Source organism: Arachis ipaensis, chromosome B6 (assembly GCF_059453495.1).
Source record: "Arachis ipaensis isolate K30076 ecotype BB chromosome B6, ASM5945349v1, whole genome shotgun sequence".
In the NCBI taxonomy this organism is placed as follows: Eukaryota; Viridiplantae; Streptophyta; class Magnoliopsida; order Fabales; family Fabaceae; genus Arachis; species Arachis ipaensis.
In genome coordinates, this window is record NC_142441.1 from 95,089,393 (window position 1) to 95,113,718 (window position 24,326).

A 24,326-nucleotide genomic window follows, 5' to 3' on the forward strand; every position below is an offset into this window, starting at 1 on the left:
CATGGTTGCTAATAACCAGTTCATGTACACTTCTGAGAGGAATCCTGTGAGCAATGGGACGCCTCAGAAGAAGGGAGTTCTTGAAATTGATACTTTGAATGCCATATTGGCTCAGAATAAAATATTGACTCAGCAAGTCAATATGATTTCTCATAGTCTGAATGGAATGCAAGCTGCATCCAACAGTACTCAAGAGGCGCCTTCTGAAGAAGAGGCCTATGATCCTAAGAACCCTGCAATAGCAGAGGTGAATTACATGGGTGAACCTTATGGAAACACCTATAACTCATCATGGAGAAATCATCCAAATTTCGCATGGAAGGATCAACAGAAGCCTCAACAAGGCTTTAATAATGGTGGAAGAAATAGGTTTAACAATAGTAAACCTTTTCCATCATCCACTCAGCAACAGACAGAGAACTCTGAACAAAATACCTCTAATTTAGCAAACGTAGTCTCTGATCTATCTAAGGCCACTGTGAGTTTCATGAATGAAACAAGATCCTCCATTAGAAATTTGGAGGCACAAGTGGGCCAGCTGAGTAAAAGAGTCACTGAAATCCCTCCTAGTACTCTCCCAAGCAATACAGAAGAAAATCCAAAAGGAGAGTGCAAGGCCATTGAATTAATCACCATGGCCGAACCTGTGAAGGAAGGAGAGGACGTGAATCCCAAGGAGGAAGACCTCCTGGGATGTCCAGCGATCAATAAGGAGCTTCCCTTTGAGGAACCAAAGGGATCTGAGACTCATCTAAAGACCATAGAGATTCCATTGAACCTCCTTATGCCATTCATGAGCTCTGATAAGTATTCCTCTTCTGAAGAGAATGAGGATGTTACTGAAGAGCAAGCTGCCATGTTTCTTGGTGCAATCATGAAGCTGAATGCCAAATTATTTGGTATTGAGACTTGGGCAGATGAACCTCCCTTGTTCACCAATGAACTAAGTGATCTGGATTAACTGACATTGCCTCAGAAGAAACAGGATCCTGGAAAGTTCGTAATACCTTGTACCCTAGGCAACATGATCTTTGAAAAGGCTCTGTGTGACCTTGGTTCAGGGATAAACCTCATGCCCCTCTCTGTAATAGAGAAACTGGGAATCTATGGGGTGCAAGCCACTAAAATCTCATTAGAGATGGCAGACAATTTAAGAAAACAGGCTTATGGACAATTAGAGGACGTTTTAGTAAAGGTTGAAGGCCTTTACATCCCTGCTGATTTCATAATCCTAGACACTGGGAAGGATGAGGATGAATTCATCATCCTTGGAAGACCCTTCCTAGCCACAGCAAGAGCTGTGATTGATGTGGACAGAGGAGAATTGATCCTTCAATTAAATGAGGACAACCCTGTGTTTAAAACTCAAGGATCTCTCTCTGTAAACATGGAGAGGAAGCATAAAAAGCTTCTCTCAAAACAGAGTCAACTAGAGCCCCCACAGTCAAACTCTAAGTTTGGTGTTGGGAGGCCACAACCAAACTCTAAGTTTGGTGTTGAACTCCTATATCCAAACTCTAAGTTTGGTGTTGGGAAGTCTCAACAATGCTCTGAACATCTGTGAGGCTCCATGACAGCCCACTGTCAAGCTATTGACATTAAAGAAGCGCTTGTTGGGAGGCAACCCAATTTTTATTTATCTAATTTTATTTTTCTTGTTCTTTCATGTTTTATTAGGTTCATGATCATGTGGAGTCACAAAATAAATATAAAAATTGAAAACGGAATCAAAAATAGCAGAAGAAAAATCACACCCTGGAGGAAGACCTTACTGGTGTTTAAACGCCAGTAAGAAGCATCTGGCTGGCGTTCAACGCCAGAACAGAGCATGGTGCTGGCGCTGAACGCCCAAAATGGGCAACATCTGGGCGTTTGAACGCCAGAATTGCACCCTGGAGAAGAGCTGGCGCTGAACGCCCAGAACAAGCACCAATCTGGCGCTGAACACCCAGAGTTGTGTGCAAAGGAATTTTACATGCCTAATGGGTGCAGGGATGTAAATCCTTGACACCTCAGGATCTGTGGACACCACAGGATCATCTCAGGATCTGTGAATCTTACAGGATCCCTACCCACCTCACCCTCTCTCTCTCCATTCATGGTCATCCCTTCTGTTTCCCATTCACCATTCACATCCATACACACATCCCTCCATCTCCTCTATATCTTCTTCTTCTTCATCTATTCTTTCTTCTCTTGCTCGAGGGTGAGCAATATTCTAAGTTTGGTATGGTAAAAGCATAAGCCTTTTGTTTTTTCATTACCATTAATGGCACCTAAGGCCAGAGAAACCTCAAGAAAGAGGAAAGAGAAGACAATTGCTTCCACCTCTGAGCCATGGGAGATGGAAAGATTCATCTCACAAGCCCATCACTAAGAAAAGGATGGAGCAAACAAGAGAGCACTTTCATGGATCTCAACAGGCACATGAAGAAGCTCATCATCAAGAAACTCCTGAGATATCTCAAGGGATGCACTTTCCTCCACAGAATTGTTGGGAGCAAATTAACACCTCCCTAGGAGAATTATGTTCCAACATGGGACAATTAAGGGTGGAACATCAAGAGCACTCCATCATCCTTCATAAAATTAGAGAAGATCAAAAAGCAATGAGGGAGGAGCAACAAAGACAAGGAAGAGACATAGAAGAGCTCAAGGACATCATTGGTTCCTCTAGAAGGAAATGCCACCATCACTAAGGTGGACTCATTCCTTGTTCTTCCATTCTCTGTTTTTCGTTTTCTTTATGTTAAGTGCTTATCCATGTTTGTGTCTTATTACATGATCATTAGTATTTAGTAACTTTGTCTTAAAGTTATGAATGTCCTATGAATCCATCACCACTCTTAAATGAAAACTGTTTTAATTCAAAAGAACAAGAAGTACATGAGTTTCGAATTTATCCTTGAACTTAGTTTGATTATATTGATGTGGTGACAATACTTTTGTTTTCTGAATGAATGCTTGAACAGTGCATATGTCTTTTGAAGTTGTTGTTTAAGAATGTTAAATATGTTGGCTCTTGAAAGAATGATGATAAGGAGACATGTTATTCGATAATCTGAAAAATCATAAAAATGACTCTTGAAGTAAGAAAAAGCAGCAAAGAACAAAGCTTGCAAAAAAAAAATATATATAGGCGAAAAAAATAAAAAAAAAGAAAAAGCAAGTAGAAAAAGCCAAAAGCTCTTAAAACCAAGAGGCAAGAGCAAAAAGCCAATAACCCTTAAAACCAAAAGGCAAGGGTAAATAAAAAGGATCCCAAGACTTTGAGCATCAGTGGATAGGAGGGCCTAAAGGAATAAAATCCTGGCCTAAGCGGCTAAACCAAGCTGTCCCTAACCATGTGCTTGTGGCGTGAAGGTGTCAAGTGAAAACTTGAGACTGAGCGGTTAAAGTCAAGGATCAAAACAAAAGAAGAGTGTGCTTAAGAACCCTGGACACCTCTAATTGGGGACTTTAGCAAAGCTGAGTCACAATCTGAAAAGGTTCACCCAATTATGTGTCTGTGGCATTTATGTATCCGGTGGTAATACTGGAAAACAAAGTGCTTAGGGCCACGGCCAAGACTCATAAAATAGCTGTGTTCAAGAATCATCATACTGAACTAGGAGAATCAATAACACTATCTGAACTCTGAGTTCCTATAGATGCCAATCATTCTGAAACTCAATGGATAAAGTGAGATGCCAAAACTATTCAAGAGGCAAAAAGCTACAAGTCCCGCTCATCTGATTGGATCTATGTTTCATTGATAGTTTGGAATTTATAGTATATTCTCTTCTTTTTATCCTATTTGATTTTCAGTTGCTTGGGGACAAGCAACAATTTAAATTTGGTGTTGTGATGAGCGGATAATTTATACGCTTTTTGGCATTGTTTTTAGTGTGTTTTTAGTAGAATCTGGTTACTTTTAGGGATGTTTTCATTAGTTTTTATGCTAAATTCACATTTCTAGACTTTACTATGAGTTTGTGTATTTTTCTGTGATTTCTGGTATTTTCTAGCTGAAATTGAGGGACTTGAGCAAAAATCAGATTCAGAGGTTGAAGAAGGACTGCTGATGCTGTTGGATTCTGACCTCCCTGCACTCAAAGTGAATTTTCTGGAGCTACAGAACTCAACATGGCGCGCTTCCAATTGTGTTGGAATGTAGACATCCAGGGCTTTCCAGAAATGTATAATAGTCCATACTTTGGCCAAGTTTAGACGATGTAAAAGGGCGTTGAACGCTAGTTCTACGCTGCTGTCTGGAGTTAAACGCCAGAAACATGTCACAAACCAGAGTTGAACGCCAGAAATACATTACAACCTGGCGTTCAACTCCAGAAAGAGCCTCTGCACGTGTAACATTCAAGCTCAGCCCAAGCACACACCAAGTGGGCCCCGGAAGTGGATTTATGCATCAATTACTTACTTTTGTAAACCCTAGTAACTAGTTTAGTATAAATAGGACTTTTTACTATTGTATTAGACATCTTTGGACGCCTAGTTCTTAGATCATGGGGGCTGGCCATTCGGCCATGCCTGAACCTTTCACTTATGTATTTTCAAACGGTAGAGTTTCTGCACTCCATAGATTAAGGTGTGGAGCTCTGCTGTTCCTCAAAGATTAATGCAAAGTACTACTGTTTTTCTATTCAATTCAACTTATTCCGCTTCTAAGATATTCGTTCGCACTTCAACCTGAATGTGATGAACGTGACAATCATCATCATTCCCTATGAACGCGTGCCTGACAACCACTTCCGTTCTACCTTAGATTGAATGAGTATCTCTTGGATCTCTTAATCAGAATCTTCGTGGTATAAGCTAGATTGATGGCGGCATTCATGAGAGTCCGGAAAGTCCAAACCTTGTCTATGGTATTCCGAGTAGGACTCTGGGATTGAATGACTGTGACGAACTTCAAACTCGCGATTGCTGGGCGTAATGACAGACGCAAAAGGAGGGTGAATCCTATTCCAGCATGATCGAGAACCTCAGATGATTAGCCGTGCTGTGACAGAGCATTTGGACCATTTTCACAAGAGGATGGGATGTAGCCATTGACAACGGTGATGCCCTTACATAAAGCCAGCCATGGAAAGGAATAAGATTGATTGGATGAAGACAGCAGGAAAGCAGAGGTTCAGAGGAACGAAAGCATATCTATACACTTTTCTGAAATTCTCACCAATGATATACATAAGTGTTTCTATCCTTATTTTCTATCTATTTATTATTTATGTTCGAAAACTCCATAACTATTTTATATCCGCCTGACTGAGATTTACAAGGTGACCATAGCTTGCTTTATACCAACAATCTCCGTGGGATCGACCCTTACTCACGTAAGGTTTATTACTTGGACGACCCAGTGCACTTGCTGGTTAGTTGTATCGAAGTTGTGAATGAAAAACGATTTATTAAGACATGCGTACAGAGTTTCTGTCGCCGTTGCCTAAGATCACAATTTCGTGCACCACGTTTAAACGCCAGTCAAGGTACCTGGCTGGGCATTAAATGCCCAAAAAGGTAGCATTTTGGGAGTTAGACGCCAGAATGGATGCCATTCTGGGCGTTTAACGCCAGGAGGACACTAGAGGGAAGATTTGGTTTTTAATTCAAATCTTTTTCAAATATTCATAATTTTTCAAAATCAAATCTTTTTTAAATCATATCTCTTCAATCATATCTTTTTAAAATCAATTTCTTTCCATTTTAAATTATTATTATTTTTGAAAATCCTTGCTACAATTAATGATTTAATTCAAAATTTTCAAGTTGTTACTTGCCTATTAAGAAAGGATCAAAATTTAATTCTAGAATCATATCTTTTAATTTCCTGTTAGTCAAGTAATCAACTTTAATTTTAAAAATTTCTCTTTTTAATTTAATTCTCAATCATATCTTCTCAATCATATCTTTTCAATCACATCTTTTTCAAAATTAATTTTCAATCATATCTTTTTTATTTTTAATTTCAAAATCTTTTCCAAAAATCACTTAATTTCTTTCCCAATCTTAGTTTTCGAAAATCATTTACCAAATTTTCGAAATTTCTTTTAATTATTTCAAAATTTTTTTTCTTTAATTTCGAAAATTCTTCCCCTCTTCTCAAATCCTTCTATTTAAAGGAGTAACACTTCTCCATTATCAGCAATTCAAACTCTGTCCCTCTTGATAAGTTCAAATTCTCTCTTCTCTACCTCATCCTTCTATTTTTATTTTCCTCTGACACCTCAAGGAATCTCTATACTGTGACATAGAGGATTCCATATTTTCTTCTCCTCTCTTTTCATATGAGTAGGAGCAAGGACAAGGGCATTCTTGTTGAAGCTGATCCTGAACCTGAAAGGACCTTAAAGAGAAAGCTAAAAGAAGCTAAAGTACAACTCTCTGTAGAGGACCTAACAAGAACTTTCAAACAAGAAGAAGCCATGGCAGCCGAAAACAACAACAATGCCAACAATGCAAGGAAGGTGCTTGGTGACTTTACTGCACCTACTCCTGACTTCTATGGGAGAAGCATCTCAGTCCCTGCCATTGGAGTAAACAACTTTGAGCTTAAGCCTCAATTAGTTTCTCTGATGCAACAGAATTGCAAGTTTCATGGACTTTCATTGGAAGATCCTCATCAGTTCTTAGCTGAATTCTTGCAAATCTGTGACACTGTCAAGACCAATGGGGGTGATCCTGAGGTCTACAAGCTTTCTCTTTCCCTTTGCTGTAAAAGACAGAGCTAGAACATAGTTGGATTCACAACCTAAAGAAAGCCTGAACTCTTGGGAAAAGCTAGTCAATGCCTTCTTGGCAAAGTTCTTTCCACCTCAAAAATTGAGCAAGCTTAGAGTGGAAGTCCAAACCTTCAGATAGAAGGAAGGTGAATCCCTCTATGAAGCTTGGAAAAGATACAAGCAATTGATCAGAAGGTGTCCTTCTGACATGCTTTCAGAATGGAGCATCATAGGTATCTTCTATGATGGTCTGTCTGAACTGTCCAAGATGTCATTGGACAGCTCTGCTGGAGGATCTCTTCATCTGAAGAAGACACCTGCAGAAGCTCAGGAACTCATTGAAATAGTTGCAAATAACCAATTCATGTACACCTCTGAAAGGAATCCTGTGAATAATGGGACAAGTAAGAAGAAAGGAGTTCTTAAGATTGATACTCTGAATGCCATATTGGCTCAGAACAAAATATTGACTCAGCAAGTCAATATGATCTCTCAGAGTCTGTTTGGAATGCAAGCAGCAACAGTCAGTACCAAAGAAGCTTCGTCTGAAGAAGAAGCTTATAATCCTGAGAACCCAGCAATGGAAGAGGTGAATTACATAGGAGAATCCTATGGAAACACCTATAATCCTTCATGGAGAAATCATCCAAACCTCTCATGGAAGGATCAACAGAGGCCTCAACAAGGCTTCAACAATAATAATGATGGAAGAAATAGGTTTAGCAATGGCAAACCTTTTCCATCATCTTCTCAGCAACAAACAGAGAATTCCAAACAAAACCACTCTGAATTAGCAACTGTAGTCTCTGATTTAATTAAAACCACTCAAAGTTTCATGATTGAAACAAGGTCCTCCATTAGAAATTTGGAAGCACAAGTGGGTCAGCTGAGTAAGAAAGTTACTGAACTCCCTCCTAGTACTCTTCCAAGCAATACAGAAGAGAATCCAAAAGGAGAGTGCAAGGCCATCAACATAACTCACACGGCCGAACCTGGAGAGGAGAAAGAGGCAGTGATCTCCACTAAGGAAGACCTCAATGGATGTCCACTAGCCTCCAAGGAGTTCCCTAATGAGGAACCATGGGAATCTGAGGCTCACACTGAGACCATAGAGATTCCATTGAATTTACTTTTGCCATTCATGAGCTCTGATGAGTATTCTTCCTCTGAGGAGGATGAAGATGTTACTGAAGAACAAGTTGCTAAGTACCTTGGAGCAATCATGAAGCTAAATGCCAAGCTATTTGGTAATGAGACTTGGGAGGATGAACTCCCCTTGCTCACCAAAGAACTGGATGACTTGACTAGGCAGAAATTACCTCTGAAGAGACAAGATCCTGGAAAGTTCTCATTACCTTGTACCATAGGCACCATGACCTTTGAGAAGGCTCTGTGTGACCTAGGGTCAAGCATAAACCTCATGCCTTTCTCTGTAATGGAGAAGTGATGCGGGTGCATCGTTGCCTATTTTTTTTATAGTTATTTCAGTAGGTTTTAGTTAGTTTTCATACAAATTTTGCCAATAAATGAGTAATAGCATGAAAAATCTCTTCATGAAACAAAATCTCAAGCATAGGTGAATTTTAGTTAATATACAGGATAAATATGATAAAATAGATCATACTAAGTGAAGTTTGGATTTTGGGTATTATTAGCACACTTAGTATATAAAGATCATCTTGTATGTTACCTTGATGCACTTTGTTTGATTTTAGGCCAAAAGAAGCAGAGAAGAGCCACGTTAGTGGCTATGTTAGTGCTACTAACGTGGGCACTAACGTGGAAGGAAGGAAAGTTTGGAACGTTAGTGGGAACATTAATGGCATTAACTTTGAAGAAGGAGCAGCGTTATTGGCAAAAGTGAGTGCCAATAACACTAGCGCAGCAAAGGAAGACCCACGTTAATGGCCACGTTAGTTACACTAACGTGGGAATTAACGTGGAAGAAAGGAGGCAGCTATGAACGTTAGTGGAAAAAGTGAACGCCACTAATGTTTGCGAAGCAAAGAAGGCCTACGTTAGTGCCACTAACGTGGACACTAACGTGGGCAAAATCTCACCCGGCAGCCTGACCATGCCTTCTTCAAACAAGAATAACTTGAGCCACCAAACTCCAAATGAGGTGATTTCAGTGGCATTGGAAAGTAGGAATCCAAAGATTTCCAAGAATATATGGCACTATATGGTGGACACTAAATTTGAGGGAGAAAACCTGCCCCGAAAGTGCAAAGATGAACATGGTATCAACCTATAGTAAGGCCAGCTGACATCTTCACCTTCCAAGAAGTGTAACTCGAGCTGTAGAGCTCCAAATGATGCGCTTCCAAAGACGTTGGAAAGTAGACATCCAGGGCTTTCCAATAATATATAATAGTATGGAGTGCACATTAAGTTTGAGCTCCAGAACCTGGAAATATTAATCCCCTGAACGTAGACGTTATTGGCACTCACTTTTTCCAATAACGCCAGCGATTATGCCAGCGACCCTGTCCTCTTTAAAAGAGTATAACATGAGTTACAGAGGTCCAATTGAGGTAATTCTAGTTGCGTTAGAAAGCTGACATTTAGAGCTTTCCAACGATATATAATAGTCCATAGTGAGCATGAAATTGGAGTACAAACAAGAGGCATCTTTTAAGCCCCAAAAACACCAACTGGATAGCAAGTGTAACGTTAGCCACAATAACTTCAGCACTAACGCCACACTTGTAGCGTTAGTATGGCTTACGGTAACACTAACGATTACCACCTTGACCTCAACTTTATTCACTTCTCTCTCAAGTTTACTTCAAAACTCAAGCAAGCAAGCCCACAATTGTCAACCAATCAAGGCCACAAAAAGCATCTAGAATAGTTAATTTTCATTTCATTATAATTTACTTTTAATTTTATTTCATTTTGTAATTTAGGAGAGCCTATAAAAAGGCCTTAGTTTCTATATTGAATTGATTGGTAAAACGGGGAAATTGAAGGAAGGGGGAGAGAGTGAAGACCGATTCGATATTCTGTGAATTGGCACACTCCAAGGGGAGTGGGTCTTCGGACCCCTCCCCTCAACCACTCTTCTTCCTTTTCTCTTCTTTTCTTCCTTAGGAGTAGTTTCATTTTAGTTGTAATTTTCATTTATGAACTTTGAAGTTTTATTTTCAGTTTTAACCTTCATCTTTACTTTTCTGCACTTTTTTTCTTTTCTATTTTGGTAGAGCAATGATCAACTAACTCTTTTCATTGGGTTAGAGAGCTCTATTGTGATTCAAAGGATCAATTATAGTTCTTATTCTTCTTCTTCTTTCTTTTCTCTTGATTTTACTAGAGAGCTTTCGATCTTCATCCAATTGGGTAATTGTCTCGGAAGAGAAATTGCTCATACTTGGATTTCCTCTGAACCTTGGAAGAGGAATGAGGAAATCATGCTAGAAATGCTCTCTCACATTGGATTAGGTTGGGGGTTGGATGGATATTGTGACATTTAATCCTACCAATACTTTGATCTATGAATGTGTGTGGTATAATCAGTGACCAAACTTCATCTCTTCCCATGAGCAATTAAATCAAGGAATTGGAAAATTGTTCAAGCTTAGAGAGATTGGATTGCCAAGGAATTGGGATCCAATCACTTAAGATTGCCAAGGAGATCAATGAATGCATTGATTGAGGAAGAGATGAGAATGAACTCGATCCGGAGGATTGCAATATCTCTTGATCCCAATGTTCATTTTATTTTTAGTTCTTACATTTACTTTTCTTGCCATTTTACTTTTCTGCACTTTATTGCTTTCTTTACTTTTATGCCATTTACATTTCCTTGTTACTTATCACTCTAATCTGATTCATCTAACTAGGATAATTAATCAACTATTGATTGCTTAATCTGTTAATCTCTGTGGGATTCGACCTCACTCTTTTATGAGTTATTATTTGACGACAATTCGGTATACTTGCCGAAGGGAAATTTTATTGAGAGACAAGTTTCCATGCATCAAGAAGCTAGGGATCCTTGAGGTACAAGCTGCAAGAATCTCACTAGAGATGGCAGACAATTCAAGAAAATAGGCTTATGGACTTGTAGAGGATGTCTTGGTAAAGGTTGACGACCACTACATCCCTGCTGATTTCATAATCCCAGATACTGGGAAGTGTATGGATGAATCCATCATCCTTGGCAGACCCTTCCTAGCCACAACAAAAGCTGTGATTGATGTTAACAGAGGAGAATTGGTCCTTCAAGTGAATGAGGACTCCCTTGTGTTTAAAGCTCAAGGATCTCCCTCTGTAACCATGGAGAAGAAGCATGGAAAGCTTCTCTCAATACAGAGTCAAATAAAACCCCCACATTCAAACTCTAAGTTTGGTGTTGGGAGGCCACAACCAAACTTTAAGTTTGGTGTTAAGAGGCCATCATCATGCTCTGAGTATCTGTGAGGCTCCATGAGAGCCCACTGTCAAGCTACTGACATTAAAGAAGCGCTTGTTGGGAGGCAACCCAATTTTACTTATCTATGTTAAATTTCTATTTTCCATTGTTATTTTATGTTTTCTGTAGGTTGATGTTCATGTGAAGTCACAAAAACAATTGAAAAAGCAAAAACAAACTGAAAAACAGAATGAAAAATAGCACACCTTGGAGGAGAAGCCTACTAGCGTTTAAACGCCAGTAAGGGCAGCAGAATGGGCGTTAAACGCCCAGTCTGGCACCATTCTGGGCGTTTAACACCAGAAATGGGCACCAGACTGGCGTTTAACGCCAGAAAAGGGCAAGAAGCTGGCGTTAAATGCCAGAAATGGGTAGCACCCTAGCGTTTAACGCCAGGATTGGTAGCAAAGGGCATTTTGCAAGCCTAATTAGTGCAGGGATAAGAAATCCTTGACACCTCAGGATCTGTGGACCCCACAGGATCCCCACCAATCTCAACTCACTCTCTCTCTTCTTCACACTTTTTCATAATACTCTTTCCCAAATACCCTTCACCAATCACCTCAATACCTCTTCCCCAAAACCCCTTACCTATCAAATCCTACCCTCTTCTCCATAAACCCTTCACCAATCCACATCCATCCATCATAAACCCCACCTACCTCACCATTCAAATTCAAACCACTTTTCCTCCCAAACCCACGCATACATGGCTGAACCTTACCCTCTCCCTACTCCTATATAAACCCATATTCACCCCTTCATTTTCACACATCTTAAACACTACTTCTCCCCCTTGGCCGAAACACTAACCCCCCTCCATCTCCTCTATTTCTTCTTCCTCTACTCTCTTCCTTCTTCTTTTGCTCGAGGACGAGAAAACCTTCTAAGTTTGGTGTGGTAAAAGCGTTGCTTTTTGTTTTTCCATAACCATTTATGGCACCTAAGGCCAGAGAAACCTCTAGAAAGAGGAAAGGGAAGGCAAAAGCTTCCACCTCCGAGTCATGAGAGATGGAGAGATTCATCTCAAGGGTGCATCAAGACTACTTCTATGAAGTTGTGGCCAAGAAGAAGGTGATCCCCGAGGTCCCTTTCAAGCTCAAAAAGGGTGAATACCTAGAGATCTGACATGAGATTCGAAGAAGAGGTTGGGAAGTCCTCACCAACCCCATTCAACAAGTCGGAATCTTAATGGTTCAAGAGTTCTATGCCAATGCATGGATCACCAAGAACCATGATCAAAGTGTGAACCCGGACCCAAAGAATTGGCTTACAATGATTCGGGGGAAATACTTAGATTTCAGTCTGGAAAATGTAAGGTTGGCATTCAACTTGCCTATGATGTAAGGAGATGCACGCTCCTACACTAGAAGGGTCAACTTTGATCAAAGGTTGGACCAAGTCCTCATAGACATTTGTGAATAGGGCGCTCAATGGAAGAAAGATTCAAGAGGGAAGCCGGTTCAACTAAGAAGGCATGACCTCAAGCCCGTGGCTAGGGGATGGTTGGAGTTCATCCAACGCTCAATCATTCCCACTAGCAACTGGTCTGAAGTTACTATAGACCGGGCTATCATGATCCATAGCATCATGATTGGAGAGGAAGTAGAAGTTCTTGAGGTTATATCCCTAGAACTCTACAAGGTGGCAGACAAGTCCTCTACTTTGTCAAGGTTAGCCTTCCCTCATCTCATTTGTCACCTTTGCAATTCAGCTGGAATTAACATAGAGGAAGACATCCTCATTGATGAGGACAAGCCCATCACTAAGAAAAAGATGGAGCAAAAACGAGATCCCACTCATGGACAAGAGCATAAGGAAATTCCTCATTATGAAATCCCTGAGATGCCTCAAGGGATGCATTTTCCTCCACAAAATTATTGGGAGCAAATTAACACCTCCCTAGGAGAATTGAGTTCCAATATGGGACAACTAATGGTGGAGCACCAAGAGCATTCTATCCTTCTCCATGAAATTAAAGAAGACCAAAGAGTCATGAGAGAGGAGCAACAAAGGCAAGGAAGAGACATTGAGAAGCTCAAACACTCCATAAGATCTTCAAGAGGAAGAACAAGCCGCCATCACTAAGGTGGACCCGTTCTTTAATTTCCTTGTTCTTTATTTTTCTGTTTTTCGAAAATTATGCTTTAGGTTTATCTATGTTTGTGTCTTTATTACATGATCATTAGTGTCTTAGTGTCTATGTCTTAAAGTTATGAATGTCCTATGAATCCATCACCTTTCTTAAAAGAAAAATGTTTTAATAAAAAAAAAGAAAAAGAAGTGCATGAATTTCAAATTTTAAAACAGATTAATTATTTTGATGTGGTGGCAATACTTTTTATTTTTCTAAATGAATGCTTGAACAGTGCATTTTTTGAATTTGTTGTCCATGAATGTTAAAATTGTTGGCTCTTGAAAGAATAATGGAAAAGGAGAAATGTTATTGATAATCTGAAAAATCATAAAAATAATTCTTGAAGCAAGAAAAAGCAATGAAGAGCTAGCAATATATATATATATATATATATATATATATATATATATATATATATGCGAAAAAAAAGAGAAAAAAAAGAGAATGAAAAAGCAAGCAGAAAAAGCCAATAGCCCTTTAAACCAAAAGGCAAGGGTAAAATAAAAAGGATCTAAGGCTTTGAGCATCAGTGGATAGGAAGGGCACAGGAATAAAATCCTGGCCTAAGCGGCTGAACCAAGCTGTCCCTAACCATGTGCTTGTGGCGTGAAGGTGTCAAGTGAAAGCTCGAGACTGAGCGGTTAAAGTCGTGGTCCAAAGCAAAAAGAGTGTGCTTAAGAGCTCTGGACACCTCTAATTGGGGACTCTAGCAAAGCTAAGTCACAATCTGAAAAGGTTCACCCAGTTATGTGTCTGTGGTATTTATGTATCCGGTAATAATACTGGAAAACAAAATGCTTAGGGTCACGGCCAAGACTCATAAAGTTACGGTGTTCAAGAATCAACATACTTAACTAGGAGAATCAATAACACTATCTGAATTCTGAGTTCCTATAGATGCCAATCATTCTGAACTTCAAGGGATAAAGTGAGATGCCAAAACTGTTCAGAAGCAAAAAGCTAATAGCCCCGCTCATCTAATTAAGACTAATCTTCATAGATGTTTTTGGAATTCATTGTATATTCTCTTCTTTTTATCCTATTTGATTTTTAGTTGCTTGGGGACAAGCAACAATTTAAGTTTGGTGTTGTGATGAGCGGATAATTTATACGCTTTTTGGCATTGTTTTTAGTATATTTTTAGTATGTTTTAGTTAGTTTTTATTATATTTTTATTAGTTTTTAAATAAAAATCAAATTTCTGGACTTTACTATGAGTTTGTGTGTTTTTCTGTGATTTCAGGTATTTTCTGGGTGAAATTGAGGGACCTGAGCAAAAATCTGATTCAGAGGCTGAAAAAGGACTACAGATGCTATTGGATTCTAACCTCCCTGCACTCGAAGTGGATTTTCTAGAGCTACAGAGACCCAATGGGCGCGCTCTCGATTGCGTTGGAAAGTAGACATCCTGGCGTTTTAGCAATATATAATAGTTCATATTTTGCCTGAGATTTGATGGCCCAAACTGGCATTCCAAGTCAGCATAAAAATTCTGGCGTCAAAACGCCAGAACTGGCATAAAAGCTGGAGTTAAACGCCCAAACTGGCACAAAAGTTGGTGTTTAACTCCAAAAAAAGTCTCTACACATGAAAGCTTCAATGCTCAGCCCAAGCACACACCAAGTGGGCCCGGAAAGAAGGTTTCTGCATTAATTACCTATTTCTATAACCCTAGGCTACTAGTTTTCTATAAATAGGACCTTTTGCTATTGTATTTGGAGAGCTTTACACACTTTTCATATTTTGAACTTATATGTTCACGTTTGAGGCTGGCCATTCGGCCATGCCTAGACCCTTTTGTTCTTATGTATTTTCAACGGTAGAGTTTCTACACACCACAGATTAAGGTGTGGAGCTCTGTTGTTCTTCATGAATTAATGCAAAGTACTACTGTTTTCTATTCAATTCACGCCTACTTCTCTCTAAGATATACACTCGTTCTTCAACTTGATGAATGTGATGATCCGTGACACTCATCATCATTCTCACCTATGAACGCGTGCCTGACAACCACTTCCATTCTACATGCAAACAAGCTTGAATGTGTATCTCTTGGGTTTCTAATCTAAGATTAAAACCTTCGTGGTATAGGCTAGAATCATTGGTGGCCATTCCTGAGATACGGAAAGTCTAAACCTTGTCTGTGGTATTCCGAGTAGGATCTGGGAAGGGATGACTGTGACGAGCTTCAAACTCGTGAGTGTTGGGCGTAGTGACAGACACAAAAGGATCAATGGATCCTATTCCAACATGATCGAGAACCGACAGATGATTAGCCTTGTGATGACAGTGCATTTGGACCATTTTCACTGAGAGGACCGGAAGTAGCCATTGACAACGGTGATGTCCAACATAAAGCTTGCCATGGAAAGGAGTATGAATGATTGGATGAAGGCAATATGAAAGCAGAAGTTTAGGAGGAACAAAGCATCTTCATACGCTTATCTGAAATTCTCACCAATGAATTACATAAGTATCTCTATCTTATTTTATATTTTATTCATCTTTTAATTATCAATTCTCCATAACCATGTGAATCCGCCTGACTGAGATTTACAAGATGACCATAGCTTGCTTCAAGCCGACAATCTCCGTGGGATCGACCCTTACTCACATAAGGTTTATTACTTGGACGACCCAGTGCACTTGCTGGTTAGTTGTGTGGAGTTGTGAAAAAGAGTTGAGATTACAATTGTGCGTAACAAGCTATTGGCACCATTGATAATCACAATTTTGTGCACCAACCCTGGAGCATATCCCCACTGGTTGGATTGCTCATAATCTGTCATTTTTTGGTGATATTCCCAGCCACCATTAGGATAATGACTTGAATCATTTTGTGGTGGTGGGTAATATCCCATGAAATTTTTTTGATCAAAGGATGAAGTGAACTCCATTTAAATTTTTGCAAAACACAATCACCAAAGAAATTTGAAATTCATGTCTCAGATGACAATTTCTTGGTGAGGCAAAAACACAAACACCTTAGTAACAGCAAAAAACAAAAATTAAAAGAACCAAACTGACAAAAACAAAGAAAATGCTTAATCTAGACTTATCACCCACTTAATCATTGTTGAACTAAATTATTCCCCGGCAACGACGCCAAAAACTTGATGGGGGAAATTAGATTTCCACACAAACTCGCCGGCAAGTATACCGGGTCGCATCAAGTAGTAAAACTCACGTGAGTCAGGTCGATCCCACGATGATTGATGGATCAAGAAACTTATTTATGGTGATTAGTCTAGTCAAGATAACAGTGATGAATAGAGTGAAATTAAACTGACAGGATGTAAATTGCAGTGAATTTAAAGTGCAAAATGTAAATCAGCAGAAACTTAAATGGCAAGAAACGTAAATCTAGAAAGGAAGACTCATCAGGGATTGGAGATATCATAATCCATAATGAATAAAATGGGTCTCAACTTCCTTCTCAATCATATGAATAGATCTATGGCAGATTGAAATTGATTGGATCCCAATTCCTTGGCAATCCAATCTCTCTAATCACAATCAATATTGCCAATTCCTTGATCTAATTGTCATGAGAATAGGTTAAGCATGTTTTCTCATCCATAAGCCACACAAATCCTCAAGATCTCAAATCCTCCCGAATGGTGTTGATCAAGAGGTTTGTGAAGGATAGAGCCTCAGTTCTAACGCTCATGATTCCTCTTCCGAGGTTCACACAAGCATTCACAGATTTAAACCACCTTCTGAAGTAAATGAATCATCAAACAAAACAGAGGATATCCAATAGCTATTCAATTGAATTGAGAGGAAGAAGAATTTTAGTTAATTCATATGAATCATAACAGAGCTCCTCCCCCTAATGAGTTGGTGTTCAATGGATCATCGCTCAAAGAACAGATGCAAAAAATTTAAATTGCAGAAATATAAATCAAGCTCAATAAGAACAGAGATGTAATATTGGTAGAAAGTAAATTTGCAGAAGAGAATTGCAGAAATTGAAAATTGCATTGAAATGAAACTGAATTCAGTATAGAAGAAATGTAAAGTGCAGAAAAGAAAAAGTGTATCAAGAGAGCCTTCTATTCTACTCCTACTCCTACTCCTACTGCTTCCTACTATTAATGCAGCTTACTGTCCGTTAAGCCTCTGAATTAGCCTCAGGGCTCTCTTCTATTTATAGGCTTCTTCTCATCTTCAGTTGAGTCTTCAGTGTATTTGGATTTGGGCCTTAGCCTTGATTGAAGCAGGGATTGATTGGATTGGCGCCTAATGCAATTGAGGAGAAGAGTGTGCCAATTGTGCCTTTTTGGTATTAAAGTTAGAGTCAACATTTTTGGGCAAACGTTGAGTCAAACGTCCCTTTAAAAATTTGAGTTCTGGTTGTTGTCATCAACGTTTGACTCAACGTTGGAGTGCCAACGTTCTCCTATCCACGCGTGCACGTATACCACGCGTACGCGTGAAAGCTGTGTTTTTGCCTTTCGACGTGTACGCTTACACTACGCTTATGCGTGCATTGCCATTTTTCCACTCCATGCGTACGCGTCATAGACGCGTGTGCGTCGATTCAAGTTCCTCAATTCTAAATTCTAGGCTTCTCCTCGCGGACGTTGGAGGCAACGTTTGAGACAATGTTGGACCTCCAACGTTTGTTTGGTGACGCGTACGCGTGACCCATGCATACGCGTGGATGGTCAATTTTTCCATTCCACACGTGCGCGTGACTCACCAACGTACGCGTATGCGTGCATATAAAAATTTTCTTCTTTCACGCGTACGCGTGGCCAAAAATTCTTTCAGCTCCAGAAATGAACATTTTCAAAGACATTGGAGGTAACGTTGGTTCATCAACGTTCCCTCCAACATTGGCACCCATGTTTTTTTCTTCCAGGACGTTGCCTTCAACGTTGATGGGCTAACGTTGGCTCCAACGTTGGCTTCTCCTTCTTTTCTTCCTTGCTCTTCCTCTGCTTCTTTTTACCTATCATCAACCAAACAAACTCATCAAAGCCTTGGCATAATCACAAGATTTTGCATCTTTCAAAACAACAACCAAATCTTGTAGAAAATCTCATGAAAATGCATAAAATTAACAATGTTTGATTGAATCAAGACAACCATGAATTTCTCATCCAACACTTACTTATTGCCTAAGAAATGCATATAAACCAAGTAAAATAGATGAAAAAGGCTTGTAAAACCAGCCTAAGATGACTTGTCATCACTGGCACGACGAGTGGTTTCGCGTACGCGCGACTGACGCTTACGCGTCACTTGATTTTCTGCTCACCCACGCGTATGCGTTGGCGACGCGTGCGCGTCATAAGCGACGCGTCACTTAATTCAGCGCGCAGCTCAGACATCTTTTCTTTCATTCTTCTCATCCCTATCTAATCCTAATTCTTCTTTCTTTCTTTCTACTTCTTCCTTCTTTCTCTTCCTCCCCCACCACCACCGACGGACTACCACCGGAAACCACCACATACAGCAGCCATAATTTTCTTTCCTTTTTCTTTTTCTCTTCTTACTCCTTTTCTCTCATTCTTACTCCCAATTAACTCTCTATTTTCATCTTCTTTTTAAGGTTTCTTTTCTTCCTCTCTTCTACTCTTTCACTCTTCTTTTATTTCTTGCACTTTACTATTTTATTTATTTTTAATTCCATATTAGCTTTGTTATCTATAATTTCTTTCTCATTCTTTTATCTTTTCTTTTTATATTGGTGTTGGAGTTTTATTTGGGTGATTATTTTGCTATATCTTAGCTTGTTTGTGTTATGAGGTGTGCTTTGACAATTGGCATCTTATTTTGGGTATTCTATACACTTGGATTAATTACTTTACCCCCTATTTTTACTTTACACATCAAGTGTTTGTGAAGAAGCTCTCATGGCATTTTGATTTATTTTCTATATTATTCTTGTACCTTAATGCCTCTTTTTCACAACCCTTGCAATCCATGGGTATTGAATTTAGTATTCATTAATTGTCATCCTAAAAGTGCTCATTATTTTATGACATATGACTATTATTGTTGATATTTATGCTTGAGCTATTCTTCTCATGCTTGTCACTTGCATGCTTTCATCCCTCTTGTATTTAGTTTTTATGATATGCCCTCCTGATTTTACTTGATGTCTTACTTGCATATTGTAGCTACCATGTATTTAAGACACTATCTTTTTCTTTGGCATTCATTATTACTTGGATTTTCTTCCTTCCAGTTTTTAGCTATCTATATTTGACATTCCTTCTCTTTCTTCCTTCATCAGGATGGCCATCAAGAGAGGAAAAGAAAAGGCTTCTGACAAGACATCGGCGAAGAAGGGAACTAAAAAAGCACCGGCTAAGGTGCAACCATCCACAAGCGTCAAGCCACTTACTAAGCAAGTGAAGAGGACCATCCGAGTTGATGAAGCAGAGAAGGCATTTCCCGCATGAGACTCCACACGATTCACTAACCCTTACTGTGAACGGATGTTCCTCGTCTTAGCAGAGAGAAATTATGATAATGAGCACCTCTTCATTCTTCCAGCGTATTTCATTGACTTTGTGGTGCCCCGCATTGAAAGGAGACAGTAGGGATTCTTAAGGAGGCAGCCGCGAGAAGCCAATCTCTCTTGGGTAGTTGAATTCTACTCTAACTATCACTTGCCTACCCTGCAGTCTGTCTATGTTCGCTAAAAGCAAGTCCCTGTCTTAGAAGGTGCCATTCAGAAAGTACTTGATCTTTTACCGAGTCCGAAGGGGTTGGATGCCTATCAAGAGGCCCAGCTTGAACGCTAGACATACCAGTTTGACTGGGACAGCATCCTCAGAGTCATCGCCCAACCTGACAGCAATTGGATCTATAGGCAACACCGGACTTGACCTAAGAGCATCTCCGCCCAAGCACTCACCTTGGAGGCTCGCATGTGGGCACAGAACATGTCCCACTACATCTTTCCGAGCACTCATGAGTCCACTATCACTGCTGATATGGCCGTTCTCGTCTGATGCATTCTCACAGAGAAACCTCTCAACCTGCCACGACTCATCCGACAGGCTATGGGACGAGTGCAGATCACGGGCAACCTACCTTTTCCCGTATTGGTTACAAACATGGTATCTGCGGTAGGAGTTTTCTATCGGGTTGGGGATACGAAATTCATGATTCCTAGGGATGATGAATTTGTCACGAATGGGAAGTATATCAGACCTCCAGCACCTTTCACGAGCTGAAAAGACGGCCCGTCCTTCGACACTCCTTCATCTTCCGCTCCACCATCATTTACAGGAATCACCCACCAATCAGTTGCTATTGGAGATCCTTGAGAGGTTAGAGCGGCAAGGACAGCAGATTGAGCAAATAGAGCGCCGCAACAAGCGCCGATACAACTACTTGAAGGAGCTTGTTGTTAGTACTCACCCACCTCCGGAAGAGACCGATACCCCGGACTCCATTTCACATGACAGCATGGAGAGCCATGACGAGCCGGACAGTGGAACTGATGCTCCCAACCCCACTTTTCTCATCACTGATGGCACGGAGGACCTTGCCAAGCCTTAAGTGTGGGGAGGTCGGTAACTGACTTTCGAAGGTAACATCTCTCTCTCTCAACACCAATATTTTATTTTTATTTTGTTAAATAGGATAACTTGCATGAGTAGTAGTTGCTCGCATTTACGTACTACTTAGTTAAAGTGATAAATTCTTTTTCAAGATACTATTTTATAGCATTTCACTAATTTGAATTAGAATTTTTGTTAAGCTTGTTTGAAGATATTTAATTTGGAATATGGTTTTAGAGATCGAATACAAAAACCAGTGACATTTTGAACCTATTTGATTGGTTTCATTTTATCAACCAATGTTTTATTTTGGTATGTGTTGTTCTCCCTAAAATTGTGATCTATATCTTGCTTGATTCTATATGTCCATGGTTTGATGTATGCATACATTTATGTGATTGAGGCCTTGTTTCACTTAGCTCACATATCCATATGGCTTTACCCTATCATTTCCCTTGCAAACCAATGTTGAGCCATTTTACCCCATTTATTCTTTATTTTAGCACATCATTTACTCTAAGCGTAAAATAATAAATGTCCCTAATTTGAATCCTTGATTAGTTTAGACTAGTGAAGTGTACATGAATTAAGTGTGGGGAAATTGAGTTGGAGAATACATGTTTAGGAAATTGAGTATTCTATATTCCTATATGAAAAGGTAAAAATAGTTGGGCACTTGTTCATGCATCTAGCACATTAATCATATGCATTAACTCACTAAAAAAAATAAGAAAAAAAAAGAAAAAAATATGAATAATAAGAAAAGAAAAAAAAAGAAAGAAAAAAGAGAAAGCAATAAAAAGGGGATAAAATGCCCCAAGGCTAATAAGTGAACTAATGCATATGACTTGTACTTAAAAGATATCCAGGTGCATGAATTTGTGGGAAAATATTTAATGGATGGCTAGGCTTTGCATTGTGATAACATGGAATATCTTAGGTTAGGTGAGAAGTTTAGGTTAATCAGGATTCAGATTTTAGTCCACTAAAATAAATACATTCCTAGCTTGACCCTAACCCCATTACAACCCTTGAAAAGACCTCTTGATATGTGTATTTGTGCATTAAATTGTGTTGATTGGTAGAAGAAAAGCAAGCTTAGAAAGCAAGATTAGTAGAGAACTGGTATGCGAAATTGTTACTCAGGTTGTAAAATTTGTTGTTCATTCTCTCCCTGGCAATGGCTCCAACAAACTGGTGCACAATACCATGGTCCAAACATAACTTCACAACTTCGCACAACTAACCAGCAAGTGCACTGGGTCGTCCATGTAATAAAACCTTACGTGAGTAAGGGTCGATCCCACGGAGATTGTTGGTATGAAGCAAGCTATGGTCACCTTGTAAATCTCAGTCAGGCGGATATCAAATGGTTATAGTATTTTCGAATAATAATAATAAATAACAGAAAATAAAGATAAAAACACTTATGTAAATCATTGGTGAGAATTTTAGATAAGCGTATAGAGATGCTTTCGTTCCTCTGAATCTCTGCCTTTCCGTTGTCTTCATTCAATCAGTCTTACTCCTCTCCATGGCAAGCTTTCTTTAAGGGCATCACCGTTGTCAATGGCTACATCCCATCCTCTCTGTGAAAATGGTCCAAATGCTCTGTCACGGCATGCCTAATCATCTGGAGGTTCTCGATCATGCTGGAATAGGATTTACCTTCCTTTTGCGTCTGTCACTACGCCCAGCACTCGCGAGTTTGAAGTTCGTCATAGCCATCCCTTCCCAGATCCTACTCGGAATACCACAGACAAGGTTTAGACTTTCCGGATCTCAGGAATGGCCATCCATGGGTTCTAACTTATACCACGAAGATATTAATAACTCGGACTCGGTCCCCTGTATTAAATATCTAAGAGATATTCATTCTAGCTTGTTTGCATGTAGAACGGAAGTGTTTGTCAGGCACGCGTTCATAAGTGAGAATGATGATGAGCGTCACATAATCATCACATTCATCATGTTCTTGAGAACGAATGGATATCTTAGAAGCGGAATAAGTTGAATTGAATAGAAAAACAGTAGTACTTTGCATTAAATCATGAGGAACAGCAGAGCTCCACACCTTAATCTATGGAGTGCAGAAACTCTACCGTTGAAAAATACATAAGTAATGAAGGTTCAGGTATGGCCGAATGGCCAGCCCCCAAAGGTTATCAATAGATCAAAAGATAATCCAAAGATGTCTAATACAATAGTGAAAAGTCCTATTTATACTAAACTAGTTACTAGGGTTTACAGAAGTAAGTAATTGATGCATAAATCCACTTCCGGGGCCCACTTGGTGTGTGCTTGGGCTGAACTTGAAGTTTACACGTGGAGAGGTCATTCTTGGAGTTGAACACCAGTTTGTAACGTGTTTTTGGCGTTCAACTCTGGTTTGTGACGTGTTTCTGGCGTTTAACTCCAGACTGCAGTATAAAACTGGAGTTTAACGCCCTTTTGCGTCATCTAAACTCGACCAAAGTATGGACTATTATATATTTCTGAAAAGCCCTGGATGTCTACTTTCCAACGCAATTGGAAGCGCGCCATTTTGATTTCTGTAGCTCCAGAAAATCCATTTTGAGTGCAGGGAGGTCAAAATCCAACAGCATCAGCAGTCCTTCTTCAACCTCTGAATCTGATTTTTGCTCAAGTCCCTCAATTTCAGCTAGAAAATACCAGAAATCACAGAAAAACACACAAACTCATAGTAAAGTCTAGAAATGTGAATTTAGCATAAAAACTAATGAAAACATCCCTAAAAGTAACCAGATTCTACTAAAAACACACTAAAAATAATGCCAAAAAGCGTATAAATTATCCGCTCATCACAACACCAAACTTAAATTGTTGCTTGTCCCCAAGCAACTGAAAATCAAATAGGATAAAAAGAAGAGAATATACTATAAATTCCAAACTATCAATGAAACATAGCTCCAATCAGATGAGCGGGACTTGTAGCTTTTTGCCTCTTGAATATTTTGGCATCTCACTTTATCCATTGAGGTTCAGAATGATTGGCATCTATAGGAACTCAGAGTTCAGATAGTGTTATTGATTCTCCTAGTTTAGTATGATGATTCTTGAACACAGCTATTTTATGAGTCTTGGCCGTGGCCCTAAGCACTTTGTTTTCCAGTATTACCACCGGATACATAAATGCCACAGACACATAATTGGGTGAACCTTTTCAGATTGTGACTCAGCTTTGCTAAAGTCCCCAATTAGAGGTGTCCAGGGTTCTTAAGCACACTCTTTGTTTGCTTTGGACCTTGACTTTAACCGCTCAGTCTCAAGTTTTCACTTGACACCTTCACGCCACAAGCACATGGTTAGGGACAGCTTGGTTTAGCCACTTAGGCCAGGATTTTATTCCTTTAGGCCCTCCTATCCACTGATGCTCAAAGCCTTGGGATCCTTTTTATTTACCCTTGCCTTTTGGTTTTAAGGGTTATTGGCTTTTTGCTCTTGCCTTTTGGTTTTAAGAGCTTTTGGCTTTTTCTGCTTGCTTTTTCTTTTTCTATTTTTTTTTCGCC

General features: G+C 39.5%; 1 protein-coding gene across 1 annotated transcript in view; it reads left to right on the forward strand.

Annotated features, from left to right (window-relative positions):
- The window catches only part of LOC148561855 (uncharacterized), a 33,133-nt gene extending 13,447 nt beyond the window's left edge, over window positions 1-19,686 (forward strand). The window contains exon 2 of the mRNA XM_088490794.1: window positions 19,518-19,686. Coding sequence (XP_088346920.1) covers window positions 19,518-19,686 — 169 coding nt within the window. The remainder of the gene's footprint in view (window positions 1-19,517) is intronic.
- Window positions 19,687-24,326: the final 4,640 nt, after the last annotated feature.